A 23,012-nucleotide genomic window follows, 5' to 3' on the forward strand; every position below is an offset into this window, starting at 1 on the left:
CTCAGCAGCCTCCCTTGTGGCACCTTATCAAAGGCCTTTTGGAAGTCTAGGTAGACCACATCCACTGGGTTTCCCCGGTCTAACCTACTTGACACCTCTTCAAAGAACTCCAACAGGTTTGTCAGGCATGACCTCCCCTTACTAAATCCATGTTGACTTGTTCTAATCCGACCCTGCTCTTCCAAGAATTTAGAAACCTCATCCTTAACCGTGGATTCTAGAATTTTACCAACAACCGAGGTTAGGCTAATTGGCCTATAATTTTCCATCTTTTGCCTTGATCCTTTCTTGAACAAGGGAGTTACAACAGCGACCTTCCAATCATCTGGGACTTTCCCCGACTCCAGTGACTTTTGAAAGATTTCAACCAACGCCTCCGCTATCTCCTCAGCCACCTCCCTCAGAACTCTTAGTGTGCCTTTGCACACTAAAGCTTAAGAGTCTTCAGATTGCATATGCCTCTTGGCAGGAAGTAATCAGTCCTCTATCAAGTTGAATCAGAACAAATATTTTAAAAAGCTTGAAAAGAACGCACACTTGCTCTGATGTAATGTGCCCAAAACTCATAATTTTGTCTGGAGTTTCCCAAAATCAACAGCTCAGGAGAAACACTTGTTGTATTGCCAGCCTACACATGAGTGTTGGTACTGCAAATGAACTCAAATAATACCTGAGCTTTCATCAGTTTCTGTTACAGAAAATTGCTCAAGATACCTCCCGTGTAATTCCCCATCTCCTGACTTGCTGTCACTCCTACCACAGTAGAATTCTGGCACTGATCAGTGGGGTCAGAAACCAATAACAAATCAGGGGACTAGGGGTGTAAGGGGGAATGTTCAGAGCAAGACAATTATTAAGGCATGAGATCTCAAGAACAGGTGAAGTGGGTCAGAATGCCACTTAATAGATAAGTCTCCTGGGCCAGACAGGATAAACCCAAGGCTCTATAGGAAGCAAAGGAAGAGATTGTTATGTCTTTGGCAATGATCTTTGCATCCTTACTGCCCACTCGAGTACTGCCAGATGATTGGAGGGTGGCAAATGTTATTCCCTTGTTCAAGAAAGGGCATAGGGATAACCCTGGGAATTACAGACCTGTCAGTCTTACATCAGTGGTGGGCAAATTACTGGAGAGGATTCTGAGAGACAGGATTTATTATTATTTGGGAAAGCATAGCTTGATTAGAGATAGTCAGCATGGCTTTATGAGGGGCAGGTCATGCCTCACAAGCCTTATTGAATTATTTGAGGATGTGACAAAACACATTGATGAAGGTAGAGCAGTGGATGTGACGTACATGGATTTTAACAAGGCATTTGATAAGGTTTCCCATGGTAGGCTCATTCAGAAGGTAAGGAGGCATGGGATAAAGGGAAGTCTGGCTGTATGGATACAGAATTGGCTGGCCTTAGAAGACATATGGTGATAGGATATGCAAAGTATTCATTCTGAGGCTCAGTGACCAGTGGTGTTCTGCAGGGATCTGTTCTGGGACTTCTGCTCTTTGCGATTTTTATAAATGACTTAGATGAGGAAGCAGAAAGGTGGTTTAGTAAGTTTACCAATGACACAAAAGATTGGCAGAGTTGTGGATAGTATGGAGAGCTGTTGTAGGTTGTAACAGGACATTGACAGGATGCAGAGCTGGACTGAGAAGTGGCAGCTGGAGTTCAGCCTGGAAAAGTGTGAAGTGATTTATTTTGGAAAGTGGAATTTGAATGCAGATTACAGGTTAAAACCAGGATTCCTGGTAGTGTAGAGGAACAGAGGGATCTTGGGATCCACATCCACAGATCTCTCCAAGTTGCCACCCAAGTGAATAGAGTTGTTAGGAAGGCATAAGGTTGTTGGCCTTCATTAGTAGGAGGATTGAGTTTAAGAACCATGAGATTATGCTGTACCTCTATATAGCCCTAGTTATACCACACTTGGAATATTGTGTTCAGTTCTGGTCGCCTCATTATAGGAAAGATGTGGAAGCTTTAGAGAGGGTGCAATCGAGATTTAACAGGATGCTGCATGGACTGGAGTGGTAATGAAGTACGTCTCATGAAGAAAGGTTGAGGTAGCTCGGGCTTTTCTCATTAGAGCAAAGAAGGATGAGCAGTGACTTCATAGAGATGTACAAGATGATGAGAGGAATAGATAGAGTGGATAGTCAGACAGTATTTTCTTCCCTGAGCGGAAATGGCTATCATGAGAAGGAATAATTTTAAGGTAATTGGAGGAAGGTTTAGGGGAGATGTCAGAGGTAGATTCTTTACACAGAAAGCAGTGGGTGCATGGAATACACTGCCAGCAGTGATAGTAGAGCCAGATACATTAGGGATGTTTAAGTGACTCTTGGATATGCACATGGATAGTAGTAAAATGAAGGGCTGACCATTTTGTCTGAGTTAGTATTTCAGCACAAATGTTATTAGACACTCATTTTCTTATTAAATACCGGTTTTAATTTTAAAAAAAATTTACTCATGGGATGTGGGTGGCTCTGGCTAGGTCAGCAGTTATTGCCCATTCCTAATTGCCAAGAGTTAAGAGCCAATCACATTGCTGTGGGTCTGGAGTCATATGTAGGCCAGGCCAGGCAAAGATAGCAGTTTCCTTCCCTAAAGTGAACCAGATTGATTTTTCCTACAATCAACAATGGATTCATGGTCATTATTAGACTCTTAATTACAGATTTTTTTATTGAATTCATATTCCATCATCTGCCCAGATGGGATTTGAACCCAATGTCCCCAGAACGTTCACTATTAGAATATAAGAGCATCCCTTTTTCATGCACAAATAAAACACTCCATTACCTGAAGAAGATTCCAATCTGTCTAATTTATTGACCAACCAGTCTAAGTTTTTCGAAAACTTGGCACAGTTGCTACGGTTTCCACGTATTAGTGCAGCTAGAGAAAACAGGCAGCATATAACAGATGTGAACTCATGTGAAGCATAGTTTGTCTCAAAATGTAATAACAAAATGCACAAAACCATACATAACATGTAGCACAGTAACAGGCTATTTACCCCAAAAGGTTTTCTCGTATTTATGCCTCATTGAGCCTCAGCCTACTTCATTAAGCCTACCAGCAACTTCCCTTTATTGCTTTCTCCATTGATTGATATATTTAAGGGGAGGTAGATAAACAATGCTATTCACTGCAACTTCAGTTTTGTGATAGAGAGGTCCACACTCATACAACTCTGGGTGAAGAAAAATTATCTTCTGGATATATGGGTGTCTATCTCATTTATGACCTATTGTTTCTGAAGAAAACAACCTTATCCTGCTCTGTCATTCCTAATAGATGCTCAGTTTAGAGATCTTCCTGTACCATCTACAATGCTTCTACATCAGAGTTATAATATGAAGGCCACAACTGTACTGCATTTAAGTATGGCCTGACCAAGGTTCTATGCAGGTTTAACAGAATTTCTGGGCTTTTCATTTGAATCCTCGAGAAATTAAACTCTGACCTTTGTTTGTTTTTAAAATAATTCCTTTCTTTTAGTCTTCTAATTATTTTGTGAATCTGCAGCCTGAGATCCCCTGCTTAAATTGACCTCTTCTTTTTCCCCCAGAGGCATATGCCCTCATTATTCCTGCGAAAATACATCGCCTCACACTTGTCATTTTCAAAATTCATCAAGTATGTTAGAATTCTGAAAGTTTATTAATTTCTTCTCATAATGTATTGCACTCTTTGGTTTTAACTATACTTGGATATTTGATATAAATATGTGAAAGAAAAATCTATTCACCAATATAAATTGACTCCTTGAGTTAATTAATTTAAGATTCCAATCATTATACCATTTTGTTTTCAAGTAATTGCTTCCCATTTTTATTTTGTTAGTCTCTTGATACTTTAATTTCTCTTAAAAGTTTAGATAGATTATTTGCTGTGGTCCACAAAGGACCATTGGCAGCTGTGTCCATTAGAGAGAGAATCAATTGGATGTGGATATAGATTGAGGAGTAAGACTTCACATTAATCATGGGACAATGTGAAAGGGCACGCTTCCATAACTATTATGGAATTGAACTTGCACTGTTGTTGTTGTTCTGCTCCACACTCTCGCCATCAAGCTCAATTGAGTTAAGCACCTCATGCCTGTTAATTCGGTGATTTGATTTTTCTGATCAAGATAAGACAACAAAAAATTAAATCCACCTTGACATTCTATCCTATGTTACGTTTTGCCAAATTCCCCATTCCAGCAAAATAATGCACAACAATCAAAAGCTAATAATTCTGCAGGGACTTGCAAATTAGCCAAGAATACTGTTCACTGCATGTTCTTTTTAATTCTGAGAACAATTAAAACTGTGCAATTCAAAGATACATTTGTCAGCACTTAAGAATTCTTCATTCTTCTGCTGCCTGTATTTTAAAGAGCAATTGTAGGACTTTACCTAGCAGCTCATAAAGCAAATTCAAAATATCTTTCCACGCTGCTCCAGCTTCTTCACCAGCAAATTCTGCAAAATGTGCCGCACTGTGGTAGACATTCATCCGGTCAATGCAATTCAGGACCAATCTCAGCATTGCCTGACAACATTGAGAGATTGAAGATAAGTCCAAGAAATAAGACAAATGAGTGTGCAGTGTAAGTGTGCAGTATCCTTCCTTTCTACACTGCTTTTCCATTGTTGGAACAACATTCAACCACAACTACCCTGACTATTTTGTCTTATGTAATTATGTTATGGACAAGAAAAGTAATTCACATTTAAAGTTGGCACTATGGTGTGCCTATACCAGATAGATTGCAATGGTTTAAAAAAAAGCTGCTCACTATTATTTTCCATAGGACTATTAGGGATGGGCCTTGCCAGCAATGCTCACATAGCATAGATGTATCACTAAAAGGCTAAAGCAATTAAAGGATCATTGTACACAGATGATTGACAAGTGAGTAATTTATCAGTGAAGTTCTCCAGTTATTGGTAACCTCGATATTTCGGAATATACTTTTGGTTATTTGGAGTGGGATTATGTTTCCAAATGTGTTAAGGATACAACAACTGTAGCAATCTGATCCTGAAATGGATAGAGGATTACATATCTTCTGCTCAAGGTTCTAAGTTAGAAACCTTGCCAGATATTTCAGAGACTGTGTATGACTTAGAGAACAAAGATCCCACATGAATTGCATTCCAACAGGGGGTTGCTCCAGAAAAAGGGTTTGCCCTGTTGACTATGCTCTATTGTTTATGATTTCTGTGAATCCGGTTGATCAAAAACTACATCAAATTGCAATCAAAAATAAAATCCAACTGTTATGCAAATTTATATTTTAAAACAAGGATTTAACATAAGAAACATTCTTGATCTCTTATTTCCTGCAAGTCAAATGTAAGAAACCATATCTTCGCCCTTTGTGCTGTTGTCTTATGCCTGAGTTTGAAAGGAACTTGCATCTTTTACCAATAAAACTTGTTAATAAACATTACTATCAAACATTCTTGTGTCAGACTCTGCACGGCAAGTTGCAGAAGAAAACACTTCTAGTCTTCCTGGCAATGTCCATTTAAATGTCAATCCACTGCATTAACCTTCACACACCACCCTTCATTTTCTGCACTCTGAATGAGATTGTCAATTAAAACCACATTGAGAGTTGTTTGTGCTGCGAGATTGTCCTGCTAAGAGCTATTAGCGCTATGTGTGGGGAGATATGGTACAGAAGCTAAATTTGCGTTAAGAGCCTTATAACTAACGCAGAGAGATTTCAACCCATCAGCAAGTTTAATTCACGATAAAATATGATCCCTTGAAAGGAGGAAATGTAACTGAAAAGATTTTTCTCATTCCAAAAGTGTCGAAATGTTTTTGTGTCAAGTCAGTGGTATGATTTTCAGATTTTCCCTTCTTAACAGGAAAGCATGATGGTTCAATTCGCAACAGTATAAATGTGTTGTATGATTCAGAGTGCATCACATCCATGATGATCTCCCACTCAGACAAGTCATCAAGGAAAGTGATAAGTGAGTACACTAAGGATCTTAACAGAGATAGTGAGGGGATATTGGAGGAAAGACACTTTGGGGAAGTTTTGCATATCTCCTAGCAAATGCTCAGGCAGCAGCAATAATAATCCATTGTACTGGGAGATCAATATGTGTGAAAGGGGAGAAAAAGTAAAAGTGACTTAAGGAAAGAATGACCTTTGTTGATTATAGCACATTTCAATTTAAACAACTTAAATAATTTGTGTTGGCATGTGTCAAAGTGACTTTCTGACAAAGTGTCAAACTCTTCAAAGTGACACCTTCAAAGAAAACAGCACTGAAAGCTTCAACCAATGGAGTCAAATTAGCACCAGAATGAAAATTTCCATTGTAATGTTCAAACTCAAGGTGTCAAAGAGCACCAAACTAATTTGCAAGGTAAACTTAAATGGACAAGAGGAGGAGAATATTTTGCTCTCTGCAAGAAAAGTTGAGAATTCTTTTCCCCGGACAGCAGTGGAGGCTGGGTCATTGAATATATTCAAGGTTAACATTGAACATTACAGCGCATTACAGCCCTTCAGCCCTTGATGTTATGCTGACCTGTAGAATCAATCTGAAGCCCATCTAACCTACATTGTTCCATTCTCATCTATATGCCTATCCAATGACCATTTAAATGCCCTTAAAGTTGGTGAGTCTACTACTGCTGCAAGCAGTGTGTTCCACGCCCCTAACACTCTCTGAGTAAAGAAATTATCTCTGACATTTATCCTATATCTATCACCGTTCAATTTAAAGTTATGTCCTCTTGTGCTAGTCATCACCATTTGAGGAAAAAGGTTCTCATTGTCTAAAATATCTAACCCTCTGATTATCTCAATTAAGTCACCTCTTAACCTTCTTCTCTCTAACGAAAACAGCCTCAAATCTCTCAGCCTTTCCTCATAAGACCTTCTCTCCATACCAGGCAACATCCTATTAAATCTCCTTAGAAACCTTTCCAAAGCTTCCACATGCTTCCTATAATGCAGTGACCAGAACTGTATGCAATACTCCAAGTGTGTACCAGAACTTATTACAACTGCAACATGATCATAGTTCCGAAACGCAATCCCTCTACCAATAAAAGCTAACACACCATATGCCTTCTTAACAACCCCAACAACCAGGTAGCAACTTTCAAGGATCTATGTACCTGGACACCAAGATCTCTCTGCTCTTCTACACTACCAAGAATCTTACCATTAGCTCAGTACTCCGCATTCCTGTTGCTCCTTGCAAAGTGAATCACCTCATACTTTTTCATACTAAACTCCATTTGCCACATCTCAGCCCAGCTCTCCTGCTTACCTATGTCCATCTGTAACCTACAACATCCTTCATCTCTATCCACAACTCTACCGACCTTAGTGTCATCCGCAAATTTACTAACCCATCCTTTTATGCCCTCATTCAGATCATTTATACAAATGACAAACAACAGTGGATCCAAAATAGATCCTTGCAGTATACCACTAGTAACTGAACTCCAGCATGAATACTTCCCATTAACCACACCCTCTGTCTTCTTTCAACTAGCCAATTTCTGACCCAAACCTCTAAGTCACCCTCAGTCCCATGCCTCTGTATTTTGTGCAATAGCCTACCATGGGGAACCTTATCAAATGCCTTACTGAAATCCATATACATCACATCAACCACTTTACCTTCATCCACCTGTCTGTTCACCTTCTCAAAGAACTCAATAAGGTTTGTGAAGCACGACCTATCCTTCACAAAACTGTGTTGACTATCCCTAATCAAATTATTCCTTTCAAGATGATTATAAATCCTATCTCTTACAACCCTTTCTAACACTTTACCCACAACCAAAATAAGGCTTACAGGTCTATAATTCCCAGGGTTGTCTCTACTCCCCTTCTTGAACAAGGGAACAACATGTGCTACCCTCCAGTCTTCTGGCACTATTCCTGTAGACAATGATGACATAAAGATCAAAGCCAAAGGCTCGGCAATCTCCCCCCTGGCTTCCCAAAGAATCCTAGGATAAATCCCATCCAGCCTATGGACTTATCTATTTTTACACTTCCCAGAATTGCTAGCACCTCCTCCTTATGAACCTCAATCCCATCTAGTCTAGTAGCCTTTTTCCAGGTGATGCCAGACAGTATTTTGATCAGAAAGGGAGTGAACAGTAATGGGGAGGCAGACAGGGAAGTCACAATCAGATTAGTCATGATTTTATTGAATGGCAGAACAAGCTTGAGGGGCTGAATGGTCTACTCCTGCAACTAATTCTCATGCTCTTATGACATTTAAAAAGCCAATATTTGCGAAAATAAATATTTTAGATTGATAAACACGATGTCTAAAAATGTAGAGAGAGAAAAGTCTACTCAATAACAAATACACTGTGGTAACACTTCTTACCTCTTCTTTAAATAAGTTCTGCCTATTCCTAAGAGAGCGTAGCTTGTATTGCTTATCTTCATGCTTCAAATCTTCCTCTGGAGGATGGAAGTAAGTGATCAGGTCCATCAAAGCTTCCTTAACTTCTTGAATGGGCAGTTTGACTGCTGAACTTTTACCAAGACAATCAAGACCCCTGTGGAAATGTGTCTATGAGTATTTCTAAAGAAACTTAAGCATTATACAGATAATCATCAGAATAAAAAACAGAAATTGCTAGAAAAGCTCAGGAGGCCTGGCAGCATCCTTGGGGAGTTAATGTTTCGGGTCCGGTAACCCTTCCAGCATCTGTAATTCTTTTGGTTTTTAAACAACTTGCTTTTCTCAATAACATTTAGGTAGCATTTTTAACATGGTTAAACACCATAAAATATTTTGCAAGAGAAGAACAAAAATAGGACAGCTGTAAGGGGAAATTTGGGTGGAATTTACAGTTTTTAAATTGCTTTTAAAAGGTTGAGTAAGAATATGATTGGCAGAATTGTTGAAAAAGGGTAATTTGGAAAGTTGCATAGAGGTAGGTGAAGGCTGTGCCACTGAGATTGAAAGGAAAGGGGATCACAGAATGCCAGAGTCAGAAGAAAAAGATTGCGGCAAAAGTTCCATCATTGAAGGAAATTTGAAAAGGAGCATAGGGTAAGTTCAGAGATTTGGAGGTGTATAAACCCAATGTGTTTTGAAACAGGAATTATTGAGATGATAACTAAACAGGATTCAGTGAGACATACTGAGTGCATGACATGCATCGACATAAGATTGTCACAAGCCAGGCATCTTCTTTGAAAATTAGATTTAGAAATGATGAAAACATGGAAAACGCAGCCCAAAAGGAGGCTGCCAGATATCTTCCATTTCAAGGCATGGAACACATTTATTGGAGTGAGTTTGGTGGCAGAGGCTGTTCTACACCCGATTCTAGGAGCATTTCTTCGACTTGGGGAAATGAGCTAATATCTGGCTGCACACACTGCAGGGTTCATTCTGGGACCTGGTGTACAGATGAAAAAAATGGGAGGTGTTGTAGAGAAAGATCGGTGGAATAAACACTCACTCAACCTGACTGACACTAGAACATTGATTAGAGCACAGAGAACATCAAGAGGTCAAGGGAAGTGTTGGAAAGCCATCGTGAGTAAATGCATTTAAGCCAACCCCTTATCTAAGAATTATGCCACTAAACAGCAGTGAAGAAAAATAGAGACAAATTCATTAACAAAGCAAATCAATAATGATTTGTTAATTCAGCAACATTGATAGAAAAATGTAATATTGCTTCTGTAGTAAAACAACTTGCAGTGAGGTCCAAATCTGCTTTCAAGAAAAAGCCAAGGGGAGGAAAAATCTGTCCTTATTGCCAAACATGTATATCTAGCATTCACTTAAGATTATAGTTAGAATCTTCTTCTGACACACAGTAATAATAGGAGCAGGGAACAATGATTTAAGTAACAGATACAGTGTTTACAGTAAGTTTCTACCAAGGTTTGGAGAAGCTGGTGATGGACTAGGGTGTACTAAGTTAGAAATCACACAACACCAGGTTATAGTCCAACGGGTTTATTTGGAAGCACTAGCTTTCGGAGCGCTGCTCCTTCATCAGGTGGTTGTGGAGTCTAAGATTATAAGACACAGAATTTCTAACAAAAGTTTACAGTGTGATGCAACTGAAATTATGTATTGAAAAAGACCTGGGTTGTTTGTTAAGTGGCATCTGACTGAGCAAACAAGAGAGGCTGGAGGGTTTGGCGAAAATTTGGCTGAGTGGCAAAGCTGTGTGGCCCAGCTTGCGAGTGGAGGATGGGGATACTATCAGCTTGTGGCAAACCAGTAGCTCACCATCAAACTTTACATTATTTTACAAAACCTCAGGCAATTGCCAGAGCTGAAAGCTTTGAAACTGACGTTACATTTTTCCTTACTTTTTTTACAGTTAAAACTCATCAACTGCACTGGATCAAAAATTGAATTTGTATCTAGCAGTATTATTTGGGAACAGTTCCCTCATGATAAAATGAAAACATATCTTGAACCATGCTCTATTCTCAATGATGCATTTCTGCCTTTCAACAATATCATCAATACAAATACTCAAGAATCATCTTCAGTCAGTTAAATACCTGATAAACTGATTAAATAAGTTGGTTGTTTGGCGTATAATTCGAGCTGCCCGAGATTCTTCACTTTGACAACGTTGCAAAATGATACCATCGTCCATGTGTCCTTCTTGATGTAATATGGCCTGGAAGTATGAAACTGTGCTCTCAGTACAGATATTTTTCCAACAGTTTTTCACATTCACAAATATAAAAACATTCAAAACTAAAATCACTTTAAACATGAATTTGCTTTCATTTTGTTTTTGGAGATATTATGGTCTTTTTCAGGTAAGGAACATTTTTTTCCCCTCAACATGCTGATCCATGCATGGGAATAATTCTATTGGTGTCGACAGCTCTCTGGGACCTCAGTCAGCCCATTCTTACTTGCGAAACCAGAGGGAGACAATATGAAATTGATATTTCAATCAACCCTTCCACAGCACAAACAAACCAATTTTCATTTCCACTCTTTTCAATGGTGACTGTGACAGGGATACATTCGAAGATGCATTACATTTCTCTGTTCTTGCGTAGATCTCACATTATCCCAAAGGTTACCTCCTAACAATCATCCTTAACACTTCCTTCTTTGCCATATGTTCCCAAGTTTTTTATGTGATGGACAACCTTTGTGTTAATAGAGTGAAATCCTTTGTTTCTCACAAAGATCATGCGAATACATAGAGTGTCCTATCATAAAACTAGATGGAAAGGCAAGAAGCGAGAATAACACTAAAAGTCCGCAGAAGGATACAGACAGGTTAAAGGATTGGGCAAAAACTTGACAGATAGAATATAATGTGGGAAATTATGATATTATGCACTTTGGCAGAAAGAATAAAGGTGCTGAACAGAACGACTGCAGAAAGTTACAATACAGAGGGATTTGGGACTCCATGTGCATGAATCACAAGCTAGCATCCAAGTTCAGTTGATATTAGAGAAACCAAATGGACTATCAGCCATTGTTTCAAAGGAAACAAAACGTAAATGTAGTGAGATTTTGCTATAACTATACAAGGCAATGGTCAGACCACAGCTGCAATACTGTGAACAGTTTTAGGTAAGATTACATTACAGTGTGGAAACAGGCCCTTCGGCCCAACAAGTCCACACCGACCCACCGAAGCGTAACCCACCCATACCCCTACATTTACCCCTTACCTAACACTACGGGCAATTTAGCATGGCCAATTGACCTTACCTGCACATCTTTGGACTGTGGGAGGAAACCGGAGCACCCGGAGGAAACCCACGCAGACACAGGGAGAACGTGCAAACTCCACACAGTTAGTCGCCTGAGGCGAGAATTGAACCCGGGTCTCTGGCGCTGTGAGGCAGCAGTGCTAACCACTGTGCCACCGTGCCGCCCCAATTGTGGGCCAATTATCTAAAGAAAGCTATATTGTCATTGGAGGTAGTCCAAGGAAGTTTCACTAGGCTGATATCAGGTATGGAAGGACTGTCTTATGCGAAAAGGTGAGTGGATTGGGGCTTGTACTCGCTAGAGTTTGAAGAATGAGATGTGACCTTGTTGAAACATACAAGATTCCTTCGGGGAATTGACAGGATAGATGCAGAGATGTTTCCCCGTGTGGGAGAATTTAAGACCAGAGAGCATAATTTCAGCATAACGGGGTCACATTCCCAAGACAGAGATGAGAAGGAATTTATTTTCTCGGACGGCTGTAATCTGTGGAATCTTTACTACTGAAGGCAGTTGAGGCTGGGTCATTAAATATGTTCAAGGCCAGAACAGACAGATTTTTATTCAGAAGGGAATCAAGTGTCATGGGAAAAATGCAGGAAAATGGAGGCAAGGATGGTCAGATCAGCCATGATTTCCTTGAATGACTGAGAAGGTTTGGTGGGCTGAATGGCCTACTTCTGTTCCTATGGCAAAAGTGAGGACTGCAGATTAGATTAGATTACTTACAGTGTGGAAACAGGCCCTTCAGCCCAACAAGTCCACACCGACCCTCCGAAGAGCAACCCATCCAGACCCATTCCCCTACATTAACCCCTTCACCTAACACTAAGGGCAATTTAGCATGGCCAATTCACCTAATCTGCACATTTTTGGACCGTGGGAGGAAACCCACGCAGACACAGGGAGAATGTGCAAACTCACACAGACAGTTGCCTGAGGCAGGAATTGAACCCGGGTCTCTGGCGCTGTGAGGCAGCAGTGCTAACCACTGTGCCACCCTAATAAGTGGGACTTGAACCCAGATCTCCTGGCTCAAAGGTATGGATTAGAGTCAAGAGTGTGGTGCTGGAAAAGCACAGCAGGCCAGGCAGCATCCGACAACCAGGAGAATCGACATTTCGGGCAAAAGCTCTTCATCAGCCCTTCTGTTCCTATATCTTTCATCTTTGGCCATTTATGTCTTATCAATGATGGTATGGACCTTGGTGAAGCAAGCTGCAACCCTCTCTTCCTTCTATTATGTACCCATGGCAAATGGCGAGATTGTTTACCCTGATAAAAAAAGAATTAGTCTCTTCCCAGATAGGTTTATGAAATGTATATTACTAATGTTGTTGATAGGTTCTGTTGAGTACTTGGACTGAATGATGTGTATAAAAAGTTCAAACTTATGATAAATTGACAACCAGTGCAAATCTCTATTGAAATCTGAAGTCCAACTGACGTCTAAGACAGAATACATCTCTGTTACTGATATGCTCCAGGACTTTATCTCATAAACTAGACTGTTAATTGGCAGCAGTATTCTGAGAAGGTTACATTTTTGGGTATGTCTATAAACCATAGGCCTAGAGTCAACATTCAAACAATTCTGGGAAGTATATTGTGTGTCTGGCTTAATGTTCAACTCCCAACCAAAGGCATTACCCAATACTCATTCGTTTGCACTTTGCAATGGGTCAACACATTCATCAATGCAGACTAGTCAATGCAAGACTTCAAATGTAATTGGCTGAATGCAGTGTGCACTGAGACATGTTGGGCTGCTATGTAAACACAAATTCATGCTTAAAAATTGAACACCATTCCAAAAAAGGTGTGCCGCTGGCTGCAGTCATGGCTTTGGGAGCTTCAAGCAATCTATCTCTGATTCAATCTGACCTGACTTCAGCTCCTTCTTTCAACATTCTTCCCTCCTTGATAAAAACACAAAAAACAGCAAGCCACATTTTCCATACTTTGATAACGGCAGCTAAAAATCTTTCAGCTAAAATTATTGGCACTAAAGTTTTGAAAAGTAAGCAGATAGAAAAAAAAGCACTAAAAATAACATCTGGTACACAGCTGAAGAAAAGGTGCCAATTTCTGTTCTTCTTAATAGGCAACTGGTCTGCTTTTGCAGAATCACAGAATTATTATGGAGCAGAAAGAGGCCATTCGGCCCACTGTTTCCGCACTGACTCTGAGTAATGCATCTGGTGCCATTCTCCCACTTTGTCTCCTAACCCTGCACATTCTTCCTTTACAGATGAAATTCCCTTTTGAATGCTCCAATTGAGCTTTCTGTCATCATACTCTCAGGAAGTGCCTTCCAGAACATTACCGCTTCCTGGTTGAAAATGTTTTACCTCATAATGCTTATGGTTCTTTTACTAAATACTTTAAATCAGTACCTTCTCATTCTCTATTACAGGAGTGGAAACAGTTTCTCCTCATCATGATTATAAATAATTGTCAAATGCAGACTTTCTAACAACCAAGAACATGACTATTCCTACGGTCTATTTACCCTGGGCTCAGCATACAGCACAATTCGATTCAGAATTCCAAATGTACCGCACAAGAAGTTGCTTTATAGTACAGAGTTTTAAATGTTAAAGCAGAGTTCTTGAAAAATTAGTTTAGACTTCAATCACTAGAAAGTTCAGCACTATATAGGCAACAATGATAGATTCACTGCTCTGTCCTGAAAGCCCAGTGGCTGCTTGTCTCTCGCACCATGGAAAAGAAAGCAAACATCCTTGAATCAACAACTGGTACTTTGCACTATGCTAACCTTATTTATTGTTTTAACTTAAATACCCACCTTCCGTTTCAAAGGTCCTAACCGTGCTGATTTGGCATCTGGAGCCCGATAAGTCAGCCAGAGGCCACTTGCAACATGCTGAAAGATGCAAATCGAATCACCATACTTGACTTCAGGAACACCCATTCCTTCCGTATCTCGCTTTGGTTGTGAATCGAGTTTGTCCTTTGAGATTTCCAAAAACAAAAATCAACGAAGAAACATTTAGTGCCATTACATTACGTTTTATCAATAACATGGTAATACATTTTATTTATTGCCATTATATCCACTGTGTCACAAAGGTAAGCAACTCAGAGCACAGTGGCTCAGTGGTCAGCACAGCACCAGGGACCCGAATTCGATTCTACCCTTGGGCAACTGTCTGTGTGGTGTTTTCACATTCTCCTCACGTCAGTGTGGGTTTGCTTCGGTTTCCTTCCACAGTCCAAAGATGTGCAGGTTAGGTGAATTGACTTCGTTAAATAGCATTCAGTGATGTGTAGGTTAGGTGCATTAGTCAGGGCAAATGTAAAGTAATAGGTTAGGGGAATAGGTCAGGGTGGGATACTCTTCAGAGGGTCGGTATAGACTTGTTGGGCTGAAGGGCCTATTTCCACACTGCAGGGATTCCATACAGGTATTCACCTTGCTTTCCTAGTTCTGCTCATAACTGCTTGTTCGAACCAGACCTGAGAATTACATAGGAAGTAGAAATGGTTCCTTCTGCTGTATTTTCAGAACTTCTGGTCAAATATCTCTGTTTATTGGGCATTAGGAATATTAGAGTGATTGTAGCACTATTCACCCAACAGAAAGTGTATGGATGGACATGTAAAATTGCTGTAATGACATTACTGCCAGAAAGTTAGCTGGCTTCATTAATTTGCATGTTTTACCAAGGCAACTGAACAGACAGCTGAACAATTCACCACTGGTCCTTATTGATGTATACGGGTGAGGGCCCAATGGCATCTTGAAGTCACAAATCTAGCCTGAGCTGGAAACCTCTTTGCATTTCCTTCTGAAGACAATCAAGATGTTAAGAAGCATGTTTGACGATATGATACCAGAGTATCAAGTATAGTTTTGAGCATTTTACTGAAAGGCAGCATGTATCAATGGATGAAAGAATATCAGGGATATGCAGGAATGTTGAGTTGAGGTTAAAATCAGATCAGTCATGATCTTGTCGAATGGCAGAGCAGGCCAGAAGGGCTGAGGGGCCAACTCACATTCCTTGTTCATATGCTGTTGTGTTGAAAACACTTAAGAGAAGGTTTACCAGCTGGTTCTTAGGATGAGGGGTTGTCTTAAGAAGAAGGCGTGAGCAGGTTTGGCTTATACTCATTGGAGTTTCGAAGAATGAGAAGTGATCATATCCAAGAATATAAGATTTATGGGGGCTTAACAAGGTGGGTGCGTAGATAACATATCTGCTGGTGGGATAATACCGAAGGTGGGATACACTTTAAGAATATTGGCTCTTCCATTTCAGGTGATGAGAAGGATTTCCTTCTCTCAGAAGGCCAGCAGTCTGTAGCATTCTCTTCCCTCGTGAACAGTGCAGACTGGGTGACTGAACGTATTCCAGGCTGATTAATTTTTGATTTACAAGGGAGTGAGGGGTTCCAGCAGACAGAAAATTGGAGTTAAGGCCACTTTTGAACTTACTGAATAGGGGAGCACAGCCAGCTCGAGGGAAATAAAAAAAGGTAAAACTGGTAAATGAGGCACACTAGCTGACTCATCTTATGTACTTCAAAATGAAAGGACCAGTATGAGAGTCCACTTATTTCCAAATATTGCTGGCTTTGCCTTCTGGGCATTGGGTCATATGGCTTACTCCTGCTCCTATTTCTTATATTCTATGTCCCTATCATATCATGGCCTCTCCATGCTCAACATCCAGAGTTCAGACTTCCATAGCCCAGACCTTCCTCCCCTTTTTGTGATTCTTCCCGCTCTTTCCTGCATGGGCAGCCAAAGGCCTCACAACTTCTGCAAAGTTGGCAGCTGTCTCTTGCCTATTTCCTGCACACTCCAGACGGGATGTAAGCAGACCACTTTTATTGAGGCCCAGGAATGACAATACCACCAGATTAGATTTCTGCAGGAGTGCCTCAGTTTCCAAATCATTTCAATACTCATTTCTGCAAAACGCTTTTAAAGTGAAAATCAGGAATGGTAATGAAAATAAAAAGTTGAGAACGAAATAATTAACGTATTTGCTAAGTGTATTTCATGCCTGATTACTCCATATTGTATACTTGCTCTGCTAGAACACATTAATTATTACAATACCTTGGATGTTCTTAAGCAGAACGATGTTGCTTTGATGTCTGATTTGGTTTGATCCAGCAGCACCAGACCTTGATCTTCAACTAACCCCAGATACAGACCCGATGTCAGATGTCGTAGGCGGAAAGACTGGCCCCACTTAATATGACTGCCGCTCCAACTAAACAAGGGAAGAAAGTGCAGAAATGTTGTTGCCATTTACTATGGTTAACCAAAACCACAGAAAAAATGACATACTTTGAAGAAATGAAAAGTCTTCTGCAACAAAATAATGCTTCAGTTCTTGCTATTTTCTAAATGATGAAGTACCAGGAGCTGTCTGGGAGTATATATACAGGAATTAAGCAGAGACTGAGAGCACTGGCAGAAATGCCAATGGAATGATGACCAATATTTCAAAGGAGCTGGCAGACAAAAGTGATAAAGTGATACTTTTGGTTGTACAGGACTTTAGAATGACCCCATCAGGGATACTCCATCAAGCTCTGGGCACTGACCTTCAAGAAGGATAAATTAGCCATGAAATTAGTTACCAAGAGAGTTAATTTACAAGACCAGACTGTGTAATCTTGGCTTTTAGGTCTTTGAACTCAGAAAATGATCATACTGAGATCTGTAAAGGAATTCAGCAGAGTGACACAGAGAATCTATTTCCTCTGGTGGGATTTTCCAGAATCATAGGGCATGATCTTCATATTGGACCTCAGTCCATAAGGGTGAATTCAGAAATCACTTCTTCAGTTTTTCCATCGGAAAGAGGAATCAGGCAACAAGACTGGGCCTGAGTTATGCTTCTGCCTCCCACTCCGGGCTGCCAGGGAACAAGGGTGGGTTTCCTGGCTTAAGGCCTCAGTTGGTGCCTGACTGATTCAACAGACTTAAGGTAAAAATGTCTGCCTCGAACAGGGCCCCCAACAGGCCCACCTCAGTAACTGCTTCTTTTAAGGAATTTTGATGATCCATTATAAGAATCATCAACAGATTTGAACCTAGGCTGTTGTTACTTCAAAATGCAGATATCACCCATTTCAGAGAGAACCCATCAAATTCTATGCATCCCTAAAATTTGGCCTTTACATTGAGTCATTCCTCATGAGAGGTCTTGTCAAGACCTCCCTTCCCCTTAGCTTGTTGCCATTACCATGCTTAAGTCTCTAAAAATCCTCAAATTTGTGTGTTAAGTTGGTTTGGGATGTTATCTGATCCCTGTGGCCAATACCAACTTTTCCCACTTGACAGGGTTGCAATGAGTTTCTAAGACTCACCCACCTCACTGAAACTTCTTCAAGGTCTGCCTTTAGGCCTTTGTGGAAGGGTAAGCAGCTTCCTACCTCCACACTCTGAAAAGTATTGTCAGTGAAAATTGAGACAGAGGCCATTTCCTCCCTTTTGTCTTATTTGAGAATGCAAAATCTGACCCCTTCAATTCTGAATAGCAATGTGTTCCTTGTATTGGTCTCACCATTCCATTGTGCTCATAGAACCTCAAAACACCGACAGTATATGCCAAAAACTCTCTCACAATATTCATATTAACATCTGACCCACTATCAACAGAATGAATTCCTGGAACTGCTGTGTAAAGCCATTTAAAAAGCTACATAATGAGATTCCCTGGCAGCATTTCAAGACATCTTTCAAAACTGACATCTCAATGCTAAACACAATTTATTTTAACAGTCCTCAAAAAGCTTGAAGTCTTCTGTTTTACCTTATCCGAAGAGGTTCCATACGCCATAATGATCTAGCATAGGTCCCTGCTTCTCCACTTTCATAGTTAACTGTTCTGCAAACAGATTACAAATGACCATAGTATTTAAACATCCAAATGATTCAGACATTTTCTTGTTATTATAAAAGCTAATTAGGTAATTAATATCTGTCAAGGTCCCAAGCCAATACTTATCAAGATTGAATAGTAGCTTTTGTATTTCAGCCTAGCTAGCTATATTAATCAATGATAATCACTTCTTGAAAGTCCTTTCAATGAATGACTAACTCAATTCAATGGGATAATATGAACTTATGTTAGATTTCCCTGAATGATGCATAATAATCAGAGCTGAATCACGACAGGGCACACACTGGGAAGAATTTTTCCAATGAAAATTGAATGGTAAAATAGTTAAAATTTACCAGTTTAAACATTATAATTGGGCCATAAGTTTTTTTAAATTTTTTTTTAATTTCATTTGTTTCCAGCCTGAACAAGGACAATTTCTGTTGTTTTCCGATTTGATGAAAACCTAAAGGAAGAGGATCAGACGCAGAAGAGGTCATTCAATCTGGAATCCTGGCTCCCAGTGGGAATGTTCAGTCTCCATTGCTCTGGACTGCACCTGCCATACCCACATTTCCCTCTAGTCCTTCCTGTGAGATCTCCAGAACCCATGTCCCTGCACCAACCACAGTGAGCAGAGACTACCAGCACTGTGGCCTCATTCAGCTACAGATTGGTAAGCAATCAGCTGACTCTTGCAATAAAATCTGTTGGAATTTCAAATCATTCCCACCTAGTGGAAGCTGTGAGCTGGTTTTCGTGGTGCGCTACATTGTAGCAAACAATGGCATATTAAATTTTAAATAAATCAAGCAAAAAACAATGGAATTCATGGAAACATTACACTTCACATCTTTCATTCTAATGCACTGCCAGTTCATGAACTGTAAAGTGTTGCTATAACATGCATTACCTTTAAACAAACAAACCATTTAAATTATGGCATTTATAAAATAATACACTATCAATATATCTCAAAAAAGTAAAGTAAAATGGCACTTCAACAACTTATTCTGGAAACTGGACTTTGTGTATATTCAGAAATTTGAATTGAATTTCCCTAATTTATATTAATGATGTACATTTACATTATTATGTAATTAAATATATTGTCTTTTTTGCCACACATTTATTTATGTATTGAAATCAAAAGGGGTAGGGGCTACATTTATGCTTATGATTCTCTACACAGAAATATTTTCAATTCCAGGCAACCACTTTCCAAACTACATAAAAGCAAATATTTGAATCCAAGGAGCTATGGGCAGCTTTCCTAAACATCCCAACCACCAGATGATAGAAGCTCCACTGACATGTGACTTATTGCTTCAGTGGTAGGGACAAACAACCTAACGCTGGGATTTAACATAATTGCAGGAGAGGTCACATATCCAATCCTGCCAATGGGAAGTCCGATTCCATTAAGTCAGTGGGGTGAATGAACTGATGTGGTGAACTTGGATAATTAGGCTTGTTATTGAGCTACTTCAGGGTCATTTATTATTCCAGGGATTTACGGTGCAGTGGTAGTGTCCCTGCCTCTGAGCTAATAGATCAAGTTCAAGTCCAAGTCCCACCTGTTCCTGGGTTGTGCAATAACATCTCTGCCCACGTTGATTAGAAAATATCCATACTTGGGATTTAATTGTGGCTAAGAGGATTCTCTCCAGTTCTCGAGTTTCCCGAAAAACCACCCAGCTTGCCAGCAGCCTTTCAGAGGGATCTCTTTCTCAAAAAGGAATTTAGTGTCCAAGTGAGGATCCATCAATGGTGAGGGGGCACTGACAGCCATCACCCTGCTCTTCTTTCTGACGCCCCTTCACAGTGACTCCCTCACTATAACCTGCTAACCTACCCAATTCAAAGGCATCACTGTATTACTGGCAGTGGGAACGGCTCACGGTGGTAACTGGCAATGGAGAGCTGCTAGCCTCTAGTTAGTTGCCAGTTCTTGCAGACATGATCATAAACCCCAGGGATGACCCAACACTGACCAATTCAATAAATGACAGACAATTAACTTGGAACTTCCCATTGGAAACAACATGAATTTCCCACCAATTCTCCAACCCCGTGATTGTGATCTGCACAGGGAACATTCAATCTAATCCTATGCACCTAATGGGCACATTATCTCATATCACCTGTTTTACACTACTAGGGAATCTTCAAATTATCCCCTTCCCAACTGTCAACTTGTTGGTTTTGACTTTTGCTTCAGTCAGTTCCTGGATATTTGTGTTTGGTGGAGGAGGCAGGGAAGATCCTGTTATGCAGCATCAAACATAATTGTTGAGTGGTATAATTTTGTCAAAAGAAAACTGTGTCCAACATTGTTAAGATAAATGTTAATAGACGCACTGGAGTCCGTCGGAGATTTATTTTGATATTACAAAGTTTTGAAGATTAAACTAAAGTTAACTAAACGTAGTGATAAGGAAGTGAGAAGATTTTATTTTCAGTCAAATCATAACAGAACCCTAAAACATTCCAAAGTCATGGTGCCTTGGTTTTCATAAAAATACTATGTGGCTATATTTAACAGACTCTAATCTCTAATAATTGCTGTTTTGTGAGCCATCTGTCAAAAGCCGTTACTGCTATTTTAAATTATAGATAAAGAATTTCCAATGAAGACCTAAACATGATTGCTATACATGTTAATTATACTGTATTCTCCTATATTATAATTGCACTATCAAATTACCACCAGTAAATTTTAAACAAAGTCTGAATTGCATTCTTATATTGCAATGGTTTTGCTTTCTGCTTAGAGCACAGCCGTAGCAAGATAATGCATAGTTTCAGCTGCAAAAGCATGTAACAGTCTAGAGCATATTACCTATAAATTAATGAAGCAATTATTGAAAAGATCAGTTATGCACAATGACAGTAGCACTCTTGCCCACAGGGCATATATTGTTATTCTAGCCTGACTCCTGATGATTGAAAATAAAACCTAGGCTGTCAATCAAACATAGCACCGAGGAGACTCTCTTCTCATGTAGACATAAAGATGACCCATGACATTCTTTTTAAGGAGGCCAGAACAGCTCTCCTCAGTGACCAGGCCAACATTTATGCCTCAATCAGCATTATAAAAAGATAGGTTCTCTGCTCTATCGTATTGCTGTTTGGGGGACCTTGTTATGTGCAAGTTGATGGCCACATTTCCCACAGCCACGACCACACATCAAAAGTACTTCTTTGGCTGTAAAGCACTATTAGATGCCCTGCAGTTGTGAAAGCTGCTCCATAAATCTAAGTTCTTTCTTGCACCATTTATTTTTTCAACATCCTATTTAAATAGCATCTTCCACAACCTCAGGATGCACCAAACCACTTAAGATTCAATGTAGTATTTCTTAATTATTGTCAGCGTCTCAGTGCAGAAAAGGAAACACTGCTCATTTGCACGCCACACATACACAAAGAATGTGGTAATAAAGCAATGTGATGGTGTTTAAACCATCACACCTTTTTTTTGTGTGTGTGTGTGTGTTTGTGTGTTGTCCAAGAGATACATACTGGCCATGACATTGGAGCTAACTCTGTTCGCATGTCCAAAATCCTGTCAGGTTATCTTTCACTTTCATCTGAGAGGGTAGCCAAAGCCTACTTTTAATGTCCCAGCTAAAGACTGAACGTCGATCAGGTCAGCAGTCCCTCAATGCACTAGTGTCAACCTATATTTCTATGATCAAGCCCCAGAGTAGGACGTGAACCACAACCTGCTGTCTCACACTGACTCATCAGATCACAAAAACTAAATTTCTGTAAAATGAACAGAAATGGTACCAATGCAAATGCGTTTAACATCATAACGCAGAAATTTCAATGTAACTTACACATACTCCCCTTCATCTTTCTGGTCTGTAAAGGGGATGGTCAGGCACTCATCATGGCCGTGAAAAAGACGCAAAACATGTCCACCAGTTAGAAATCCTTCAGGAAAACAAGATGGACACATGTTAGCAGAAGCAACAAATTTCTGTCTTGAGTGGATCAAACTGAGTTTATTCTTGCAAATTAGTAAGTTCTTGACAATAGGATGTCTATCATATAACTAATTTGAAAGTATGAAACCAGCATGTATTCTCAATGTGAAATACATGATTTATAAAATTACTGCAAAAATCACAAAGTTACATAAATAGAGAGAACATAAATTATTTAAATAATATATGAGCAACACAATCAGACTTCATGTCACAAATGTGAAATAAACAAAGATCCTACCTTCTGCAACACCACTGCCTGAACTTATGGGGTGTACATTCCATAGTGTCTGGATGAAGGATGCATCTGCTTGTATATTGCCATTGGAAATAGAAAGGTGCTGCCAATAGAACACAGCTATAATCAACTCAGGAGTTTCAAAAACAATATTACAAAAAAATTCAGCAATGTA

At 39.7% G+C, this 23,012-nt stretch overlaps 1 protein-coding gene across 10 annotated transcripts in view; it reads right to left on the minus strand.

The window, feature by feature from the left end:
* The window catches only part of ryr3 (ryanodine receptor 3), a 347,517-nt gene that overhangs the window by 252,460 nt on the left and 72,045 nt on the right, over nucleotides 1-23,012 (minus strand). For all 10 annotated transcript variants that reach the window (XM_043697981.1, XM_043697979.1, XM_043697973.1 and 7 more), the window contains exons 7-15: nucleotides 22,841-22,940; nucleotides 22,450-22,546; nucleotides 18,533-18,607; nucleotides 16,825-16,981; nucleotides 14,542-14,706; nucleotides 10,544-10,665; nucleotides 8,388-8,562; nucleotides 4,416-4,551; nucleotides 2,809-2,904 (exon numbers count right to left, since the gene is read on the minus strand). In XM_043697981.1, coding sequence (XP_043553916.1) covers nucleotides 2,809-2,904; nucleotides 4,416-4,551; nucleotides 8,388-8,562; nucleotides 10,544-10,665; nucleotides 14,542-14,706; nucleotides 16,825-16,981; nucleotides 18,533-18,607; nucleotides 22,450-22,546; nucleotides 22,841-22,940 — 1,123 coding nt within the window. The remainder of the gene's footprint in view (nucleotides 1-2,808; nucleotides 2,905-4,415; nucleotides 4,552-8,387; nucleotides 8,563-10,543; nucleotides 10,666-14,541; nucleotides 14,707-16,824; nucleotides 16,982-18,532; nucleotides 18,608-22,449; nucleotides 22,547-22,840; nucleotides 22,941-23,012) is intronic.

Source organism: Chiloscyllium plagiosum, chromosome 10 (assembly GCF_004010195.1).
Source record: "Chiloscyllium plagiosum isolate BGI_BamShark_2017 chromosome 10, ASM401019v2, whole genome shotgun sequence".
Classification (NCBI taxonomy): Eukaryota; Metazoa; Chordata; class Chondrichthyes; order Orectolobiformes; family Hemiscylliidae; genus Chiloscyllium; species Chiloscyllium plagiosum.